The sequence below is a fragment of the Pelodiscus sinensis genome, chromosome 7 (assembly GCF_049634645.1).
Source record: "Pelodiscus sinensis isolate JC-2024 chromosome 7, ASM4963464v1, whole genome shotgun sequence".
NCBI lineage: Eukaryota > Metazoa > Chordata > Testudines > Trionychidae > Pelodiscus > Pelodiscus sinensis.
This window is the reverse complement of record NC_134717.1, coordinates 61,519,492-61,540,662: the sequence shown is the minus strand read 5'-3', so window position 1 is coordinate 61,540,662 and position 21,171 is coordinate 61,519,492. Positions and strand designations below refer to the sequence as shown.

Sequence of the window (21,171 nt, the reverse complement as noted above, 5' to 3'; positions counted from 1 at the left end):
GGTTATCTATGGTACAACCGTGCTTCTTTTGTAAGAAAAATGGTGCCAGTACTCCAAGGGGAAAGTTACTGAGCAAAAAAAACCAAACAAAAAAAGTGTTCGCGCGCGCTCACACACACACACACACACACACACAGAGGGCTTGACTAACAGTGGCGAAATCTACTTGCCAGCCCTGCACTGCGCATGCACAAGACCGGCTGAAATCTACTCGCCATGGGCGAGAAGAAACAGCGATTTGTCGAGCCCTGTATACATACATACATAAGTACACACACACACACACACACACACACACACACACGCGCATGCCATCGCAGCCCCTTGAAGAGCTGCATGTCCCGAGTGGTCTTCCATCGGGAGCCCAGCCACTAGTACACCTGGGGGGAATGCAATTCATTTCAGTTACGCAGGGAAAATAGGTGCCGGTACGCTGTCCCGGGACATACCGTCACAAAAAATGCACTGAGTACAACCATCCTATTTTACTCTTTTGTATCACAGGCAGTGATTGGAAGGTAAATTACATCACCATTTCTGTTAACAGGGCACACAAGCATTCTTTAACTCTTTTGTACAGCATTTAGTTTTGTTAGTTGATTAAATAACTATACTTAATGAGACAGCATGTCTCTTAAACAGAAGGATTAATTACCTTTAACAAGCAATTTATCTCTAATAGACACTCTCCGCGTCGAATCAGAAGCTGGGTTGGATGCACGGGGCCCTTTGACACCATCATCCCGCTTCAGTTTGCTTGCCAGCGTTAGCATTACTGCCACCTTCAACCTAGAACGCAGGCATCAGAGTAAGCTTAGTCACTACAGTTCCACATGCAAGATACAAAGTAGTCAAAAGTTACAACTAATAATAGATCTAAGTAGTATCCCTGGCTTGAAAGACTACAGCCGCGCAAGTGCAGCTGCACAGCTGTAGTGCTTCAGTAACGACATTAACAACATTGACAGGAGGTCTCCTTTTGGTATAGCTAATCCACCTCCTGGAGAGGTGGAAGAACCCAACCTAGCGCAATCGACAGACTTCGGTCAGTTTCACTATGGTGCTCTGAGCAAGGGGAGATAATTTCATGTGCAAATACTAAAGAGCTAGGTCATACCACATTAGGTTACAGTGCAAGTGATTAGAGTAGAGAATTCACACTAGCTTTAATGCATTCCGTAGATTTCGCTTCTGTTCTAGTGATAATTCACTGTACTAACCAGCTAATTGTGCCACTTGACGTCACTGTCTGCACAGAAATACACAGAAAAGCCATGGAGGGTGGGGAGTGTCACCGGCTCCTTTCAAGTAATTGCAAACATCGGAGGGCACTTGCACATTTTTGGAGGCTACTGCTCTATAGGAGCAAAGTGCTGCATTCAAAGAGAACCCTCCCCTCATGAGTTCTGGCCCTGCAGAACAGGGGGCGGGGGGCACTTAGCCTGTTGGAGGGAGGGATATTACAAAATCTCCATTCTTGCTGAATCTGCTTTGAGTGCGGCAGGAAGAAAGACATCCCCATCAGGTCCTCCCCACGCTTGCTGGCAGCCTAAGGAACTACAAGTGGAGAGACACTGCTCTGATGTATGGTGAGAAGGGTCATCAAAGGCTTAGTCTACACCAGCGGTGGGCAATGTATGGCCCGAGAGCCACACGCAGCCTATCAAGGTTGTGTGTGCGGCCAGCTAGACATTTTGTTTACTGTTGCTCATGGGCAGTGTTGTCGTTTTTTCCCTACCAGTATTACTGAAGTGACACACACATAAAGCCAGGGCACATGAAGCAAGGTACAGTAAAACTCCATTAGTCCGGCATCCAATGCTCCAAGACTCCTGATGGTCCGGCACCATCAGGAACCCGGAAGTGCTGGGGCAGCCGGACAGCTTCCCCCATTTAGCTGCTGCTGAAACTGACCAGCAGCTGAATCGGGGACCTGCTGATCTGTTTCAGCAGCGGCTGAATCAGGGACCCCTGGGGCAGAGCAGTTGGGGTCCTCCTGGGTTGGTCCTGAAGCACCGTCCCTTGGCGCTGCGGGACCAAACTGGCAGCACTCCAGCTGCTCTGCCCCAGGCGTCCCCAAGAGCAGCTGGGGTGCTGCTGGGTTGGTGCCGTAGTGCCGCCCCTCAGCGCTGCGGGACCAACCCGGCAGCACCCCAGCTGCTCTATTGCAGGCATCCCCGATTCAGCTGCTGCTGAAACTGACCAGCAGCGGCTGAATCAGGGATGCCTGGGGCAGAGCCGGACTATTGTAAGAGGGGGCTATGAGGGGTCTGGGGTGGCATCCCCTCCCACCCCACTCCAGACCCCTCATAGCCCCCCCCTTCCGATAGTCCAGCATATCTGATAGTCCGGCACCCCCTGGGTCCTAAAGGTGCCGGATTATCGGAAGTTTACTGTACTTGCTGACTGCACACAGCACTGACTGAGAGAGCCTCTGCATCACAGTTACCAACCCTACCCTTGCCCGGGAGACCGGCTTGCTTTCAACAGTCTTGTGGCCCACAGCGATGGAGGCCCATTGCTGGTCTAACTAGGTAGTGGTTAACGACAAGGCTGTGTCTCCACAACTGTGTCACTCAAAACCGGGCAACGTGGCCAGTTTGTTGGCTCTTTTGTACAGAAAATGTACTGGTTGTCACCAGCAAAACTATTGTCTCTCTCAGTGGAGGAGGGGAGGTGTCATTTTAACACCTCCAAAAGACAAGTTTTGTTTAGTTGTGAGTACAGACAGCCGAAAGCCTGGTCGACACTAGAAAATTAGGTTAGTAGAACTTCCTGGCTCAGAGGTGTGAAAAATACTGCCTCCCTACCCCCTATGCTAGCTACTGCATCTGGGGAAAGTGGAGTATCTATGCCAATAGAACCACCCCTCCCATTGGCACAGCTACAGATGCAGACAAGCCCTACGGCCTGGTTTGGTACAGAGCATCTGGATACACAGGAGGGATATAAAACCATTCACATCCCTAATACAGCAGATCCCAAGCGCCGGTCTGCAAACTGCTGGCTGCCAGGACATCACGGCTCTGGGGCCAGAGCTCGGATCACTGCCCAGCGCCTCCCCACCAGCAGCGGCTGTTGGGAGAGGCGTGTCCTGCCTCACCTCTCAGCCAACCGGCTCCAGGGGGGGAGGGCTGCACAGAACCCAGCACGGCAGCTTTAGAGCAACCGTGATCCGGGCAGCAGTGCTCAGCTGGCGTCTGGGAGGCAGCACAGGGCTAGGTGAGGGAGCCGGGGCACGCGCTGGGGGCTCTGGGCGTAGAGCTAGTGCTGGGGGACTCTGGGAGTGGAGGCTCTAAGAGGCAGGAAGTTAACACTGGGGCACCCGGGGTGGGGAGCTGATACTGGGGCAGAGCTAGTAGGGGGAGGGCTACGGGGGCAGGGCTGGCACTGGGGGGGGGGGGGCGCGCTCTGGGGACAGGGCATTGGCACTGGGGAAGATCAGGGGGTTGGGTGCAGTGTGGCTCTGGAAACAGGAGGCTGGCACTGGGAGGTCTGGTGGTGGGGGGGGAACTCTAAGGCTCAGGGAGCTGGCACTGAGGCATATGGGATGGGTGCTCTGAGGGTGGGAGGCTGCCACTGGGGGGATTGGGTGCAGGGGACTCAGGTCAGTGACTAGCACAGGGGGAGCAGTGCAGGTTCTAGGGATCAGGGCTGGGGGGGGGAGCACTCTGGGCTTTTGGCAGACTGGCAACGTTTGATTTGCATATTTATTTGTATAATCAATATGCAAATAAAATGACACCAGTCCGCCAAAAGTTCGTGAATGTGTTTGCCAGTCCATAGTATAAAAAAGTCTGGGAACCACTGACCTAATAGACAGAGGCGCCCGGAAACTGCTCCCAAGGTAAGAGCATATCTACAGTAGAGAGTTTTGACAACAAAACTCTCACTGATACACAAATATTGACAAAACAACAATGTGCCGTGTAAGCAATGCACTATGGGTACGTATCCCACAGTGTTGTGCTGATCACATCTTGGGATACCCTCCAAGTTCTCCCACAGCCAGTCCTCAGCTGCTAGGAGCAGAATTATGAGTAGCTCTGTGAGTTTTCTTTGCTGAGGAAAGAGAGAGCAGCACAGAAGCCTCTCCCCCTACAGCAGCACTCTGTCTGCTGCTGTGTTCCTAGTAAAGGGCAGAAGAGGAGCAGTCCTATGATTTTCTTTGTTCCCCCAAGGAAGCAGCTCACTTAGCAGTCAGACACTTCCCAGGGCTTTGAAAGGGGACAGGGCCGCAGGCCTGCAGAGATCACAATATACAGAGTACAGCCATCAGAGCACAGATTGTGGGACACTGGTGGAAGCCAGTTGTGGACAAAAAACAGCAGAGTCTACACTGGTTCTTTGTTGACAATAAAGGGAGGGGAGGGGAAAAAAAGTCTCTCCTACGTTGGATTTTTTAGTCACCAAATCTGGGCATTTTTCCACAACAAAAGTCACATTGCAGCTTGTACGCTCTCCTTGTTTAACTCGGTAGTTTAGACATACCCTAAGAAGTTACCTTTTTGCTATATCAGTCTTTCCTTAAAGGAATAAGGGAAAATTTCTGTGATACAGCACTATAGACCTCTATTGTATAAAGGCATAAAAAAGTCAGTGCTTGAAAATTACAAACACAAAACCTAATCAATATGCTAAACAATCAATATGCTAAACAAGCACTTATGCAAGACCACCAGTAGTTCTAGAGAAAACTGCTCTTTGTTTGGCCACGACCCAAGAATCATGTAAAAACCCCATGCTGTTAGACTTTGTCTTCACTGAAGGAAAAATAATGCAATCTTACATCAGTATCTTGAAGCAGACTACCTCAAATTAAAATTCTAGAAAATGGCAACTGCTTTCCCTTCACTTGCAAGTTAGCAAACTGAGTTACAGCTAGAAAAAACAGGAAGAGCCACCTCTTCACTGATAGTGACCGATGAACCACTTGAGGAATTTAAAGTCGAGGTGATATGGTCAGAACAATGTGGGTGTCAAGGCAGCCAGTAAGGCAACACTAAATTATAATATAACATTAGGGATTAGAAAGATTTGCTGTGTAGATTTCCACTCTGCACCTGTATGCTTCATTTGTGTGAGCAAGTGAAATTTACCACATTCCTGCACCAGCAATTTTACCTTATCACATCCATTTATACTACATCATTTAGAACCTACCAAATTCACGATCATGAAAAACATGTCACAGACCATGAAATCTGGTTGTGTGCTTTTATCCTACATTATACAGATTTCACAGGGGAGACCAGCGTTTCTCAAATTGGGGGGCCTGATCCAAAAGGGACATGCAGGGCCGTTGCAAGGTTATTTGCTGCTCTTATCACTGTGCTGCCTTCAGAGCTGGGTGTCCAGAAAGTGGACTGTGGGCCCAACTCTGCAGGCAGCAGTGCAAAATTAAAGATGGCGATATCATTAAACAAACACAAAACAACTATGATATCATTGGTATTACAGAAACCTGGTGGGATGGGACGCACGATTGGAATGTTGGTATGGAAGGGTAGGGCTTGCTCAGGAAGGACAGACAGGGAAAAAAGGGAGGAGGGGTTGCCTTGTATATTAAAAATGTACACACTTGGACTGAAGTGGAGATGAACGTAGGAGATAGCTGTGTAGCGAGTCTCTGGGTTAAGCTAAAAGGGGTAAAAAACGAGGGTGATATCATGCTAGGAGTCTACTACAGGCCACCTAGCCAGGTGGAAGAGGTGGATGAGGCCTTTTTTAAACAATTAACAAAACTATCCAAAGCCCGAGATTTGGTGGTGATGGGGGACGTCAACTATCCAGACATATGTTGGGAAACTAACACAGCGGGGCACAGGCTATCCAATAAGTTTCTGGACTGCATTGGAGACAACTTTCTGTTTCAGAAGGTTGAAAAAGCTACCAGAGGAGAAGCTGTTCTGGATTTGGTTTTAACAAATAGGGAGGAACTAGTTGAGAACTTGAAAGTGGAAGACAGTATAGGGGACAGTGATCATGAAATAATAGAGTTCATGATCTTAAGGAAAGGTAGAAGGGAGACCAGCACAATTGAGGTAATGGATTTCAGGAAGGCAGATTTTGATAAGCTCAGAGAACTTGTAGGTAAGGTCCCATGGGAAGCAAGACTGAAGGGAAAAACAACTGAGGAGAGTTGGAAGTATTTCAAAGGGACGTTGTTAAGGGCCCAAAAGCAAACAATTCCGCTGTGTAGGAAAGACAGAAAATATGGCAAAAGACCAGCTTGGCTTAACAAGGAGATCTTGCATGATCTCAAAATAAAAAAGGAGTCATAAAAAATGGAAACTAGGACAAATAACAAAGGATGAATATAGGCAAGCAACACGGGAATGCAGGGGCAAGATTAGAAAGGCAAAGGCACAAAATGAGATCAAACTAGCTACAGGCATAAAGGGAAACAAGAAGACCTTTTATAAATACATTAAAAGCAAGAGGAAGACCAAGGACAGGGTAGGCCCACTGCTTAGTGAGGAGGGAGAAGCTGTAACAGGAAACTTGGAAATGGCAGAGATGCTCAATGACTTCTTTGTTTCGGTCTTCACCGAGAAGTCTGGAGGTGTGCCTAACGTAGTGAATACAAGCAGAGAGAGGGTAAGTTTAGAAGATAGGATACACAAAGAACAAGTTAAAAATCACTTAGGAAAGTTAGATGTCAGCAAGTCACCAGGTCCTGATGAAATGCATCCCAGGATACTCAAGGAGTTGATAGAGGTGGTATCTGAGCCTTTAGCTATGATCTTTGAAAAATAATGGCAGACAGGGGAGATTCCAGAAGACTGGAAAAGGGCAAATATTGTGCCCATCTATAAAAAGGGGAATAAGAACAACCCAGGAAACTACAGACCGGTCAGTTTAACGTCTGTCCCAGGGAAGATAATGGAGCAGGTAATTAAGGAAATCATATGCAAACACTTGGAAGGTAATAAAGTGATAGGGAATAGCCAGCATGGGTTTGTGAAGAATAAGTCATGCCAAACTAATCTGATAGCTTTCTTTGATAGGATAACGAGCCTTTTGGATAAGGGAGAAGCGGTGGATGTCATATACCTAGACTTTAGTAAGGCATTTGATACGATCTTGCATGATATTCTTATTGATAAACTAGGCAAATATAACTTAGATAGGGCCACGATAAGGTGGGTGCATAATTGGCTAGATAACCGTAGTCAGAGAGCTGTTGTTAACGGTGCTAAATCCTGCTGGAAAGGGATAACAAGTGGAGTTCCGCAAGGGTCTGTTTTGGGACCCGTACTGGTCAATATCTTCATCAATGATGTAGATATTGGGATAGAGAGTACTCTTATTAAGTTTGCAGATGATACCAAACTGGGTGGGGTTGCAACTTCTTTGGAGAATAGGGACATAATTCAAAATGACCTTAGCAAGTTAGAGAAATGGTCAGAGGTAAACAGGATGAGGTTTAATAAAGACAAATGCAAAGTGCTCCACTTAGGAAGGAACAATCAGTTCCATACATACAAGATGGGAAGCGACTGTCTCGGAAGGAGGATGGCGGAAAGGGATCTAGGGGTCATAGTGGACCACAAGTAGAATATGAGTCAACAGTGTGATGCTGTTGCAAAAAAAGCAAATATGATTCTAGGTTGTATCAACAGGTGTGTTGTAAGCAAAATTCGTGAAGTCATTCTGCTGCTCTACTCTGCACTAGTTAGGCCTCAGCTGGAGTACTGTGTCCAGTTCTGGGCGCCACATTTCAAGAAAGATGTGGAGAAATTGAAAAGGGTACAGGGAAGAGCAACAAGAATGATTAAAGGTTTAGAGAACATGACCTATGAAGCCAGGCTTCATGAACTGGGCTTGTTTAGTTTGGAAAAAAGAAGATTAAGGAGGGACATGATAGCAATTTTCAAATATCTAACAGAGTGTCACAACGAGGAAGGAGAAAATTTGTTCCTCTTGGTTACAGGACAAGGAGTAATGGGCTTAAAGTGCAGCAGGGGAGGTTTAGATTGGACATTAGGAAAAAATTCCTAACTATCAGCGTGGTCAAATATTGGAATAAATTGCCAAGGGAAGTGGTGGAATCTCCCTCTCTGGAGATATTTAAGAACAGGTTAGATAGACATCTGTCAGGGATGGTGTAGACGGAGCTTGGTCCTGCCTTGAGGGCGGGGGGCTGGACTCGATGACCTCTCGAGGTCCCTTCCAGTCCTATTATTCTATGATTCTATGATCATACCATGCCATCCTTACTGCTGCACCGCTGCTGGTACTGGCTCTGCCTTTAGTGCTTCGTTCCAAGAAAGCAGCCACCGTTCTCCAGCTACCCAGCTCTGAAGACACCACCATCACCAAACAGCAGCACAGAAGAAAGGATAGTATTCCTGCAATCACCCCTATAATAATCTTGCAATCACCCCAAAACTCTTTTTTTGGGGGTCAGGATCTCCCATAGTTACATCACCATGACATTTCAAATTTAAATAATAACGAAATTTACAAATTTTTAAATTCCTATGAACTTGACCAACATGGATCATGAATTTCGTACAGCCCTATTCATAATAGACAGCTAGAGACAAAATTAGGTCCAGATAGTGCATCTATAAAAGCAGATATTAAAAAAATAATCTGGGGAGAAAGGAGGGCGCATCCAGTTTGGCTGTATATAGAAACTTCATAACCTCAAAAATGTCAGCGCACTGACTCAGTAACGAAGACTTTAAACAAGAAAATGGAACTGTTGAAGAAAAAGAGCAAAGACTTCAATTATCAAGTTATAGACCATCACACATCATACTTGTGGCATATTACAGGGACCAGAAATGCAGGGGATAGCAGCCTCTAAGCCGGATCCCACAAGACTCAGTTGCTTAGTACCAGAGGGGTCATGTTAGCCTGGGTCCGCAGAAACAAGGAGGAGCCCCGCGGCCCTTGGAGACGAACAGATTTATTTGGGCACCAGCTTTCGTGGGCGGACCCCACCCGCCAGCTGCAGGTTCAAGCGGGGCCCCGAATCAGTCTCGGGGCTTCCAGCAGCCACAAGACCCCTGGCGGCCAGTCCCCGGGGGGGGGGGGGGGTAACCCTGCCCGGCAGAGCGAGCCGGGGGGGGGGGGGGGGCTCCGTGTTTCTCCGGACGGAGGGGAGGCGGCGCGGGCGCTCGCTGGGGGAGGGGAGCCCGGCTCGCTCCTGAGGTAACTGCCCCCCCCCCCCCGGCAGGCCCGTGCGCGCCCACTCGGGGCCCCGCCAGCCCGGCCCGGGGGGGCAGGGTCCGAGTCCCCCTCGGGGGGGGCCGCACTCACCGGCAGCGGAGGGGGGAAGGCGCAGGCCCAGGCGTCTCCAGCCCGCGCGGCGCCGCTCCGGGGGGAGGGGCGGGACCGCCCCCAGCGCTGCCCGGAAGCACAAACCGGGGCCGTTTCCGCTTCCGGGGCGCGTGGGACCGGCAGCGCCGGTCGGGCCCGCGGAGAGCGGCGGTGGCTCCCGGGAGCTGCCGCGCGGGCCGGAACCGTCCGACCGGCGCCTTCACGGCCGCCGCCTCCGCGCGCAGGGTAGATCCCTCCGCAGGGGCGGGGCCTGAGCCGGAAGCGGCCGGAGGCCCCGCCCCTTGTCTGGTGCCGGCGGCAGAGGCCCCGCCCCCTCCTGCGCGTCTCCCACGCTCGCTCCACCCCAGCGCGGCCAGGCTGGGTCAGAGCAGCGACCCGGCGCGTGACCCCTGCGGGCCCTGTCCCAGGAACGCCTCTGTTCTTTTGTGGAGCCCTAGTAAAGGCTTGACCACGTCCTGCGGCAAGGCGTTCTGCAGGTTAACCAGGCCTTGCGTGAAGAAATGCTTCCTTTTGTTGGCTTAACAACCCAACGTTCCTTGCACTGGGTCAGTGATGACCCATGGGATGGGAAGGAGTAAATCACTTTATTTACTTTCTCCACCCCAATCATGATTTTATCACCTTAGTCTCTCTTTTCTAAGCTTAAAGGACACAGTCTTATTAATCTCTCCTTCTGTGGCAGCTGTTCCATACCCCTCAATGTTTTGTGTGCCCCCATTTCTGAACCTTTTCTGAGATGAGGTGACCACATTTGTACACAGTAGTTGAGATACGGGTGTACCATAGATTTATATAGAGCAGTGCTTCTCAAAGCATGGTCTCGGGATCACTCAGTCTTGCAGGTGTGCTGCAAGTTGCCCCCTTCTGCAGTGGGGAGCTCCTCTACTGCTCCAGCCATGCCCCCATCCCGCACAAGTGCCAGAATCACAGCTAACGCACCCTCAGCCTGCTCATGCACCCTCTACCCCTCCCACTCCACACGCACACACCCTACCTCCCTTCTCTGAAAAAAAGTTAGAATCGAGCACATAGTAATGATTGGCAGACTGCATAATGAGGCTGTAATGAGTTCTCATTAGGGATGAGTGCATCTCAGGCTGTCTAGTGTTTTGACATCTTGAATGATCTAGTTATGTAAATTTACACAAAATGATGGAAAAAAAGCACTTGCAGATTTAGACAAATTTAAACCTCTGGTTTATTTAAAGAGTTTTGATTTTTTTTTTTAAAGGAAAAAAAATTAACTAGAACGTCTCCTATTACTCCCTCCAAATCGAGGCTGACAAAGTTTGTGCTCTCATATACACCATCTGTCACACTGCATCTACTGTATAATGGAGAGTGTCTATCCAAGGCCTCCTAAATGTTCAGAGCTAGGACCACCAAATTGGGTAGGCAGCTTCTTCTCATAACTTAAAGCAAGGTCAGAGTTGGGTTGTGCCAGGAAAACGGGATCTGCCTAGAATGGGATTGCTTCTTATACAGCCATACTGAAAAGAGACAGAATCACAGGCACATGCAAGGGGCCAGGAGGGGGCATGTTCCAGGAGGGGGCTTCCCCCCCGCCCATACAAGGACATATCTGGCTGTTCCCCTTTGTCAGGGGAATGAGGGGATGTGCATACTTTGCAGTATTCCTCAGTCTAGCTGAGGAGTTCAAAGCAGAGATGAATCAGGCCCTGCCCCAGCTGGGGGACGTGGTCCTCCCCAGCAGAGCCCACCAGAGCTGCAGCCCCCATGGAAAGGAGCTTCTCGCCTGGCCCCAAACTGCTGCTGAGAGAAAGAGGTGGGTATCCTCGTGCCCTGGGGCAGTTGCATAGTGAACCCCTCATCCCTAGCCCCACCCCAGAGCACTGACTTAAATAAAAACACAATTAAGCAAAAATTAAGGACCGGAGCAACACTGGGTAAATCTTCCAGTATTTGTTTGTCCACTAGATGTGTTCATCTAATCTCCCTATTCCTGCGCCCCAGTCATCTCTTATATTAGCTTCTTGTTCTGATCCATTTCTGTTTTTTTCTCTGCCCTCTGGGTATGTCTACACTAGAGATTTGCTCTGACAAACCTTGAGGAACATCCGCACTGCAATTGCATTCTTCTGCAAGAAAATCGAAAGAACAGAGGGTTTTTTCCAGCATTGGTAATCTTCATTCTACGAGGAAGTGCTCTTTTGCAAAAAAGGCATGTATGAACAGGGAAGAGGGAGTCCTTTCAGAAGAAGAGGAAAAAGCACAGATGCCCTGGTGGCCACTCCGTCCATAGCTATCACAGCTTACATGTGAGATAGCGTCCATTCAGTCTAGACGCTCTCTTTCGAAAAAGCAGATCGCTTTTTCAAGGCACTTTTGCAGGGTGGATGCTCTCTTCCGAAAAACTTCTTCCGAAAGATCGCTTCCAAAAAAAAAAAAAAAAGCTTCTTCCAAAAGAAGCTTGCAGTCTAGACGTAGCCTCGCTCTGCTCCTTTTTACATAGGCAATTCTCACAGTTGTGGGCAAGAGGGCAGGAGCCCACTCACTCCTGTTTAGCTTCTCCAGCTTTGCACCAGTATCTAAGGACCACACAATCTCTCCCTGAGGCAGAGAGATTACAGACAGATTTTCAAAAGTGTTCACTAGTTTGGGATACCTCAGGATTGCGGTATCTAGCTTGAGATATCTCAGGATAACACTTTTTCAATATGGCTGCCCAAAGTCAAAACACCTCATTCATCAGGCTCGTCAATAAGAATGTCAGAAGGACTGGACACCTCTGGCTGAAGTAAGTGGGAAATCAGGCTCCTCAGTATTTAAAGTGGAGCCCCCCGAATCTGAGGCACCTAAAATGTGTGAACTCAAAAAAATGTTGGCCTTACTGACTTGCCTGTAGTCACAGAGCACCTCAGTAAGTTATCTGGGAAGCGCATGTAGAAGTCGTGACCACAGGAGCAGCATTCAGGTTTAAATTGAGGTGATTGTGTAGTCCTAGATGTCACCAAGAGTACCCCCTATTTACTAGTAGAAAGCCATGACTAGTTAAACACATGTTCTTAAACAATTAGAACTCACTTTCAGCTGACAGGTGAGTAGGTGGAATATTTCTTTCACATCAGTTTCTTTTACCTAGAATATGTTTCGCATTTCAGCAGGCAAGAGTACCAGCCTCCCCATCTATCAGCCCGCATGTCAAACTGAACAAAGAAGTCACCTCCGCTGGAATTCAAAGAATTAGGAGCTTTCTTCCCCCTCGCTGAAGCTACTGTTTTTAAAGATGGAAAAACACTGAATTATAAAATTCCACATTTTAACTACAGCAGTAGATTTTTTTTTAAAGTATCACCTACAAAGAAAGTCTTCAAACTTCCATCTCATATTTTGTTTCAGTACCATTCTGGTGCGGATAAAAAGTACAATGCAGGCTGTCACAGGGTCCAGCTTCTTCATTTAAGTACAGTTTTAACAGTACGGCCTGGTGAAATATTATGATCAACTCAGGATTACTGGGGAATCTTGAGAGCTTTCATACGCTTTACAGCTTTCCTAAGCATAAGCTTGTGCGTAAATTTCAAAGCCCCCTTTGAAAGGCTACTACTGGAACCTAATATAACTCATTATAGCAAGAGAACCCAGTCCTGCATAACTGAACCAGCAAAATAGTTGACTGCCCCAATATTAAAACAGAGAAAGAATATTGTTATGGGTCAGAGCCATGGCAGCTGACTTCCATTAAGGATCGATGTATAAGAAGCCATCATAATCAGGTGGCTGAAGCAACAACGGCAGCATCCTGAAACAGGCACGTACTAAATAGCACTGACTCATGAAACCCGAGGGTTTTAAAATGCAAGGGCTGAAGATTAGATTGGCAGAGCTGTTTTTATGAGTGTGTTCATGTGCCAGGGAGGCAAGCTGGAGAGAGAGAGAGAGAGAGAGAGAGAGACCAAGAAAGAGAAAGCCTGGTCAAGCATGGTTTAGGAGCTTGACACCAGGGTAGGAAGAGCTGGTGAGGCTGGGGTCAGCTAATGAGGCTTGCAGCTGTAAGCAAAGTAACTGTCCCCCTTGGGTTTGGTTCCTCCAGGACTTTGATGCAGCCTTATTTATAAGGAATGTACAAAGGAAATACCAGACTCCATCGGTTTCTACTCAGAACAACCTACTTGCTCTGCACTTTGGCTAGTTGCTGAGGTCAAAGGGCTAACCGCCCCATCAGCTGATCAGTTTTTCACCAACATTCTCTAATCATTCCTCAACCCGCAACAATGCTCAACCAAAATCTGTAGGCAGGCCCCTTTAGTGGGAGAAATGGAAACTGGCCTTTATCAAGGAACTGTACACACTGTCTTCACAAGAGAGTTTTAACTTGAGAAGCAGTCAAGACTGAGATGGGGATGTTACATTTAGATTAATTAACTAATCCAACAGTTGATAGGGTGCTGGGGGAAAACCGGCTTTTAAGCTGGCACCCCCCAGCTCTCCCCCTTGCTGCCTGTCTCTGATAGAGGCAGCAAGGCGGGGCAGGGAAGAGACTAGTGAAATCGCTCATCGACAATCCGATTAGCTTATGCTTATTGGATGGCGGACTAGTCACTTACATCCTTAGACTGAGATTCATATAATCTGAAATGATCTGCTTTCCTGCATGTCAGGACTGCCCCCACCCCTCAGAACAGCAGCTAGCCTGATGGTTAGGGCATTCATGTGGGGAAAACCGGTTCAAACGTTGCCGAAATCAGCACATTCCAAACGCTTTCGTTTTGACTAATTGGCATTCTCTGACCAAAAAGCCAAACTAAAACAAGCACACAGGGGAAAATAAATAACTCACATACAACATTTAATCTAAAAATTTCCCAGCCAGCTCTTGTTTAGACGCTATCACCTGGGATTCTCTGAATAATTCAACCTGCATCCGTCCTCTGTCATGCTGCAAACACCATGCAATGTTATTTGGATGCTCTTTCCCTATTGGTGCACTTCAACCTCCGAAAGAAGACGGGATGCAAATGAGCTATAGGCTTTGATGCGAGTCAGACTGTCAGACAACCTCTGTGAATAAGTCTAAAAGAAAAAATGGCACAAAAAAAGGTCTTTTGGCTACTGAGGGGGTGCTGGCAGTGTGGGTTGACACCTGTTACTTGGCAGTGGTCAAATATTAGATGTTTCTGGCCCATCTGCCAGGAAGAATGACCACACTCTTTAGTTTGATTCACACAGCTCAGTGGGAAGATGTTATTTCATTCCGATCCCCCGATGATAAAGGAATGACTCGCTCTTTCGGACCATATTTGCTCAAAGTGCAATGAGGGGTAGGCAAACTGGAAGCCTCTTTTATTCTTGGTGGTAAGCTGGTTGCCCCTAATTGGCATAATGTGAAAGATCCAGCATATAAACATTCCCAGGGCAGCATTATAATAACTATCTTCTCTGGAGACAACTAATCCCTGTGGCAACCGAGCCAGTCAAAGAAAAAATCTATAACTAGGCATCTATCCTAACATGCAGGACTCTGATTCTGGATTTGCTACACCCTGATCCAATCAGAATGGAAATAGATTTGTTTTACCTAAGCTGTTAAATACAAATTGTTAGACTCCCCAAGGTCTTTGAGTTCCCATGACACACAGTAAAGCCGGAAAAAGCCTGCTCTAGTCGGTTTTCTGTGACTGCAGGCTTATAGCCTCCACTCTAATTTAAGAAACAAATCCAAAAATCAGTGGGCTGGATGGTGAGCCATTCTTCAAAAGGCTGGAGGGAAAAGGAAGAGTGGAAGGAACAAAGGAAAGAAAAGAATTCTGTAGCTGGAGAGAGCTAAACGTAGCTTCAGAAGAGCTCTCAGCCTCAACTCAAGCTGGAAATCAGTCCATTTCCCTTTTCACAGGCTCAGGGCCTGACCCTAGAGTCCTTCATTACAATGGAACTGACAGTAATGGGTGATTTACTTGCATAAAGACTTCAAGGCGGGGCCCTTGTCCACACTAGGGACATCAGACTTGTTAGTGATCCTTTGGCAGGCCTGCATCGCAGTTTGCACCCACGTTCCTAGAGTACAAGTTCTGTCTGCCCTCACCTGAATCTTTAACACAAGAACTTTTCTCCTCCGTGCTCATTAGTGGTTTGAGTTAACAAAAAGACCCAGAGTTTTAAAAGACCTAACTAAGGAGCCATTTCCCCCTCATTTGCTTGGGTGTCAGTTTCTGGTCTGTGGTGAGGTCATTTCACTAGATCTTTAATTGTCCATAGACTCATAGGACTGGAAGGGACCTGCAGAGGTCTTCTAGTCCAGTCCCTTGCTCTATTATCTACACCAGAGACTTTTAGCAAAAAAGACAGGGGAGATCAGAGCTGATTTCTCCTGTAAAAATAAAACAAATCTTAAAACCCTGAACGGGTATACCTTAACCCATCTTTGGAGGATGGTAAGGATAGGCACTATGTGTAGGGTTCTTCAAACGATGGGATCCGATTACATGTACAGGTCAAAACAGAATGCAAAACCATTTTCAGAATTTGAAACCAATTAAGAAAGCCAGTGAATTGATGTACTTTCTTTCGGCAGCCAGCAGGGTTTATGCTTCTACGTTTTTCCTCTTTCCCGTATAATGGTTTTTTCCTGTCTGCGCTCAGTGGCTTTTTTCAACGAATTCAGATTTAAGGCCATCATTAGAGATTTTGACAGGTCATACAAAATCTGAGAGGAACAGACTACCCGCACGTATAGAAACTTGTGAAATGTTCTGCAGCAGCAGCGAGGACAATTTTCACTCTCAGAATCTCAGCCAGAAGTTCAAACCCCTGTCAGGGAAGAGTAGGTACTATCCTCTCAATGTGAGACAAACAATAAAAAAAGGTTGTGACGGCGTGTGACATTTCCCTCTTGCATACCTGGAACTGTGTCAAGTGCAAATGAATGAATTTCACTATTGTCTTCAGTGCTGTTTCAGGCAAGCCCTTTGTACAAACCGTCTTATTAAAGTGAAAGTCAAATCAAATGGGTATTTGAAGAGCTCTTACAACGGTCAGCGATTTTACACCCTTAGATAAAGAGCCAGCCTCTCTAAGTAACTCACTCTTCACATGAATACAGCGAGAGAGAATAAGGAAAAATGCTCCAATTCTCTGCACCTCATCCAGCGCTCGTCTGGACTACATTCCTCCCTCGAAAGAGGAATGTAAATGAGCCTGACCGAAAGTGCAAATGAAGCAGAGATTTAAATATCCCATGCTTCATTTGCATATTCATGTCCGATCGCTGTTTCGAAAAAGGTTTTTTTGAAAGTGAAACCGCAGACTAGACAGGGTTCTTTCGGGGAAAGAAAACCTTGTTTTCAAAAGAACCCGTACTCCTGGAAAAAAAGGAGGAGTACGGGTTCTTTTGAGAAAGGGTTTTTTTGGGGGCGCAAAACCCCCTTTTGCACAAGATCTGGGACAGGCATAAGGATCTTGTGCAAAACGGGGATTTTGGGGGGGGGGAACCCATCCATTCACACTACTTTTTGTGCAAAAACCCCTTGCGCAAAAAGAAATGGCAGAAAATATGCAAATGAGTCCCTAATTAGCATATTTCCTGCCGGAAGAACTCGCAGTGAAGATGTCGCCTGTAAGCCATTGGAACAAAAGCCACAGGGCCACCCAGTCAGTCAGTCAGTCCAAGGAGATCTTATCTACCAATCCCAGAAAAACTGATAATCGCTACCATTGCCTCCCTAACTCAGGATTTCCTGCCCAGCCCAGTTCTGTGCAGAGCCGGTCAACATTTTTCTCCCCTCTACTCAAAAGATAAATGCATATTTTTTTTCCCCCCACACGACACCTATTTCCATGGGAAAAATGTCAATTTTGCTAATAAACATTTTCTTTTCACCGGGAAAACTGAGTGACAATATTTGTTCCTGGTTGGTTTGATCCAAACTGGAATATTTCATTGGCTCGAATTGACCCAAAATGTTTCCTTTCAAATCAGTGATAAAAAAAATTAACATGCATTTCTCTAGCACGTTGCCTCATGGGAGTTGTATTCCTCCACAAAGCCCAGCTCATAGGAGACTTAGGTCCAAACTACATCTCCCACAATGCAATGGAGGCCAGCTGACCAAGGACAGGGTGCTGCCTCTGGAGACACTCAGGCTACATCTAGAATGCACTGCTTTTAATAATGATGATGACGGAGATTGCCTATCTCCTAGAGCTGGAAAGGACCTTGAAAGGTCATCAAGTCCAGTCCCCTGCCTTCACAGCAGGACCAAATACCATCTAGACCATCCCTGACAAATTTTTGCCCCCAATCCCTAAATGGTCTCCACAAGGATTGAACTCACAATCCTGGGTTTAGGAGGCCACTGCTTAAACCACTGAGCTATCCCTCAGTGGATAACAGCAATATCCTGGAAAAGCAATGCTGCATCTAAGGAACGTGTCCATTTTTCAGAAAAGCAGACACGCTCTTTTGCCATCCCAGGAAGCCTCGTTTTATGAGGAATAAGGGATGTGCTGAAAGAACACTTTTCCCTGAAATTTGGCACTGTGTAGACACCTCAAATTTCGGAAGAGCCTCTTTCGACAGTAAGGCAGAAAAATATATGCCATTTGCGTGGTGCAAATTGCATTTCTTTTTCTTACTTACCATTGCTGTGTAGACCTATCCTCAGTCATTCTTTGGGTCCATGAGCTAGTCTCAGGTGCAGGAGTACAGGTTGAACCTCTCTAAACCAGCATCCTTAGGACCAGACCGGTGCCAAACCAGAGAATTTCCCAAACCATGGGAAGTCAGTATTGTCTAGCAGCATTTCTAACAGTGCCACTGCTTACTGGGCTGTCAGAGGACATTTAGGGGTAAATTAGAGCTAATGAACAGCACAGAACTCAGAGGCAGGCTGTAAACAAACTTTATGGGGTTGCGGGAAACTAAAAAGCAAAGTAGAAGTAAAAGGCAATGGTTTGGGTTCTTTTGCATACCGTCACTAAAACATCTAGACTTATATTACGCTCCGTGGGGTATTGTCTACCAGAAGCAAGAAACTATTTTGGAAAACTCAAATAAAACCTAATTTATTATTGTAGGACTATTTGGAAATGCTTCGAGGACATTGACATGCAGCCATTGAAATTTAATCCCATTTTCTCAAAGTCCCATTACTGTTCTTCAGAGTCCTGAGGGACAAACATAGGCGATTTGGACTCCTTTTGGGCTTTTAAATACCACCTCTGTCGAAACCGTTCCACTGCTAGATTACTCAGATGCCTGGAAGCTGGACTGGCTGCAGACACTTCTGGCGCCACAGACCACTTTGTGACCTGGGACAGAAAGTAAGCTGCCTTTGCCGGTCACTTGGTTACCCCTACAGTCACGATCAAGTACTAGCCCCAACCTGTAGTGTGAAAGCCACTGTTCCAGCAGAGGAAATCTGGACTTCTAACTAAACATCCCATTTAGGCTATGTCTAGACTGCAAGCCTCTTTCGAAAGAGGCTCTTTCGAAAGATACTTTTGAAAGAGCCTCTTTCGAAAGAGAGCGTCTAGACTGCACGTTGAACTTTCGAAAAAGCAGCTTGCTTTTTCAAAAGAAAGCATCCAGTGAGTCTGGATGCTCTCTTTCGAAGAAGCCCTATTTACATTGAAGAACGCCTTCTTTCGAAAGAGGAACTTTCGAAAGAAGGCGTTCTTCCTCGTGAAATGAGGTTTACCGCCATCGAAAGAAAAGCCGCGTTCTTTCGATTTAATTTCGAAAGAACGCGGCTGCAGTCTAGACGCAGGTGAGGTTTTTTCGAAAAAAGGCTACTTTTTTCGAAAAAACCCCTGAGTCTGGACACAGCCTTAGAGTCTGATTGCTATGGCCCTGAGCCACGACACACACACAGCATTGTGTGCCGAGTAATACTGCAGCACAAGTCAAGAGAGTGTTAATTTTTTCCAATGCTATTCAATTCTTATTTGAAATGTTCCTTCGGGCTGCTTGTTTCTTTCAGTGAAAGAATAGGTGAAATATACAGGAGGCAAGTATATGGCTCATATGTCAATTTCAGTGAGAGTGCTACAACCGTACAGGCTGTTTGGCAAATATTAAATTTGATTAATGCGTTTTTGTGCCTCTCAAAACACAAATGTAGATTGAATTTTGCAGTTTTGGCTCCAAACTGCTTGAAACCCTGCCCCCAAAAACAGAACAAAAAATCAGAATATCAAAACAGTCTTTTTTTAAAAAAAAATAGCAACACAGTTCAAAATGCTGATTTGTGGTGTTGTTTCAACATGAAATTTTGAATTGAAATGTTTCGTTTGATCCAAATGAAACCAATTTCCATTTACTCAAGAAAACGAACCGGCAAATTGAAAAGCCAACCTTGGCATGAACCCAGCCCAAGTTTAAGCAGATTTTCCAGCTCAGCCCCATTGCTGAAAAAGCAATTTGCTCAGCTCTATGTGCCCGTTACAGGAGGGTCAACTCACCTCTTGCCTGGAACCTCCTCTGGTTCGCTCTTGGGATTGTCTCTGGAGGCTAACACCCCTTCCCGTGGCCATCACATGGTCTCTCTCAGGTGTGCTGCTCTTCTTTCATCCCCAGAGCTCCGTGGGACGCAGCCCTCTGGCCTGGTCACTCTCCATGAAACAGCTTTGAAGGATATTGCTGTTTAAATTTGCCTTTGTGCAGTTTTTGTTAGTAACGATGCAGCCTCTGGCTTAAGAGTTCTTCCCTTTGTTCCAAGGTCTCTGTTATGCTGGAGGATAGAAGAATGCCATTTCTCCCATCACACCGCAGGACCACACGGGGTTTTATCCACTGATGAGCATAAGGCAACATTTCAGGAAGTCGTGTCCTGGCTGTCATGTTTCCCCACTAATTGCTCGTTTTAGCTTAATGTTCTCCTGCCTTGCTTGTGTCTTCCCTCAGGACCGCTTCGCAAACGAAATGCGGCCACATTCGCCGGCAAATTCGTCCGTCAGCACATTGCATTAGTGTGCTTTTCAATAGATTTCACACCCGGGACAAGAGCCCAAGATTGTTGAGGTTCAACAAGGACAAGTGGAGAGTCCTGCACTTGGGATGGAAGAATCTCAAGCATTGTTACAGGCTGGGGACCAACTGACTAAGTAGCAGTTCTGCAGAAAAGGAACTGGGGATTACAGTGGATGAGAAGCTGGATATGAGTCAACAGGGCGCCCTTGTAGCCAAGAAGGCGAATGGCATATTAGGGTGCATTAGGAGGAGCATTGCCAGCAGATCTAGAGAAGTGATTATTCCCCTTTATTCAGCTCTGGTGAGGCCACATCTGGAGTACTGCATACAGTTCTGTGCGCCCCACTACAGAAAGGATGTAGATGCATTGGAGAGGGTCCAGTAAAGGGCAACCAAAATGATTAGGGAGCTGGAGCACGGGACCTACAAGGAGAGGCTGAAGGATTTGGGTTTGTTTAGTCTGCAGAAGAGAAGAGTGAGGGGGGATTTGATAGCAGCCTTCAACTTCCTGAAGAGAGGTTCCAAAGAGGATGGAGAGAGGCTGTTCTCAGTGGTGGCAGGTGGCAGAAAAAGGAGCAATGGGCTCAAGTTACAGTGGGGGAGGTCTAGGTAGGATATTAGGAAAAACTATTTCCGGGGGGGGGGGGGAGAAAGGGGAGTGGAAGCACTGGGATGGGTTCCCTGGGGAGGGGGTGGAATTTCCATCCTAGAGGTTTTTAAGTCCCAGCTTGACCGAGCCCTGGCTGCATTGATTTAGTTGGGTTGGTCCTGCTTTGGGCAGGGGGCTGGACTTGATAACACCGGAGGTCTCTTCCAGCCCCAGGAGTCCATGATTATAATGCAAGTCAGAGTGGCAGCAGACCACAGAGAGGGAGGGCTGAGGAGGATGTTCAGGGGAGCCTGTGTGGGGCCCTGGGTAAGGTGCGGGCCCGGGCAAGAAGGGACGGTGA

At 47.1% G+C, this 21,171-nt stretch overlaps 1 protein-coding gene across 2 annotated transcripts in view; it reads right to left on the bottom strand.

Moving 5' to 3' along the window:
* UBE2F (ubiquitin conjugating enzyme E2 F (putative)) overlaps window positions 1–9,493 on the bottom strand; it is a 95,060-nt gene extending 85,567 nt beyond the window's left edge. Inside the window, exons 1-2 of one of the 2 annotated variants that reach the window (XM_075933969.1) lie at window positions 9,274–9,493; window positions 656–789 (exon numbers count right to left, since the gene is read on the bottom strand). In XM_075933969.1, coding sequence (XP_075790084.1) covers window positions 656–773 — 118 coding nt within the window. In that variant the 5' untranslated portion in view covers window positions 774–789; window positions 9,274–9,493. The remainder of the gene's footprint in view (window positions 1–655; window positions 790–9,273) is intronic. The other variant, XM_075933968.1, reaches the window with a different exon arrangement.
* Between the last annotated feature and the right edge of the window lie 11,678 nt (window positions 9,494–21,171).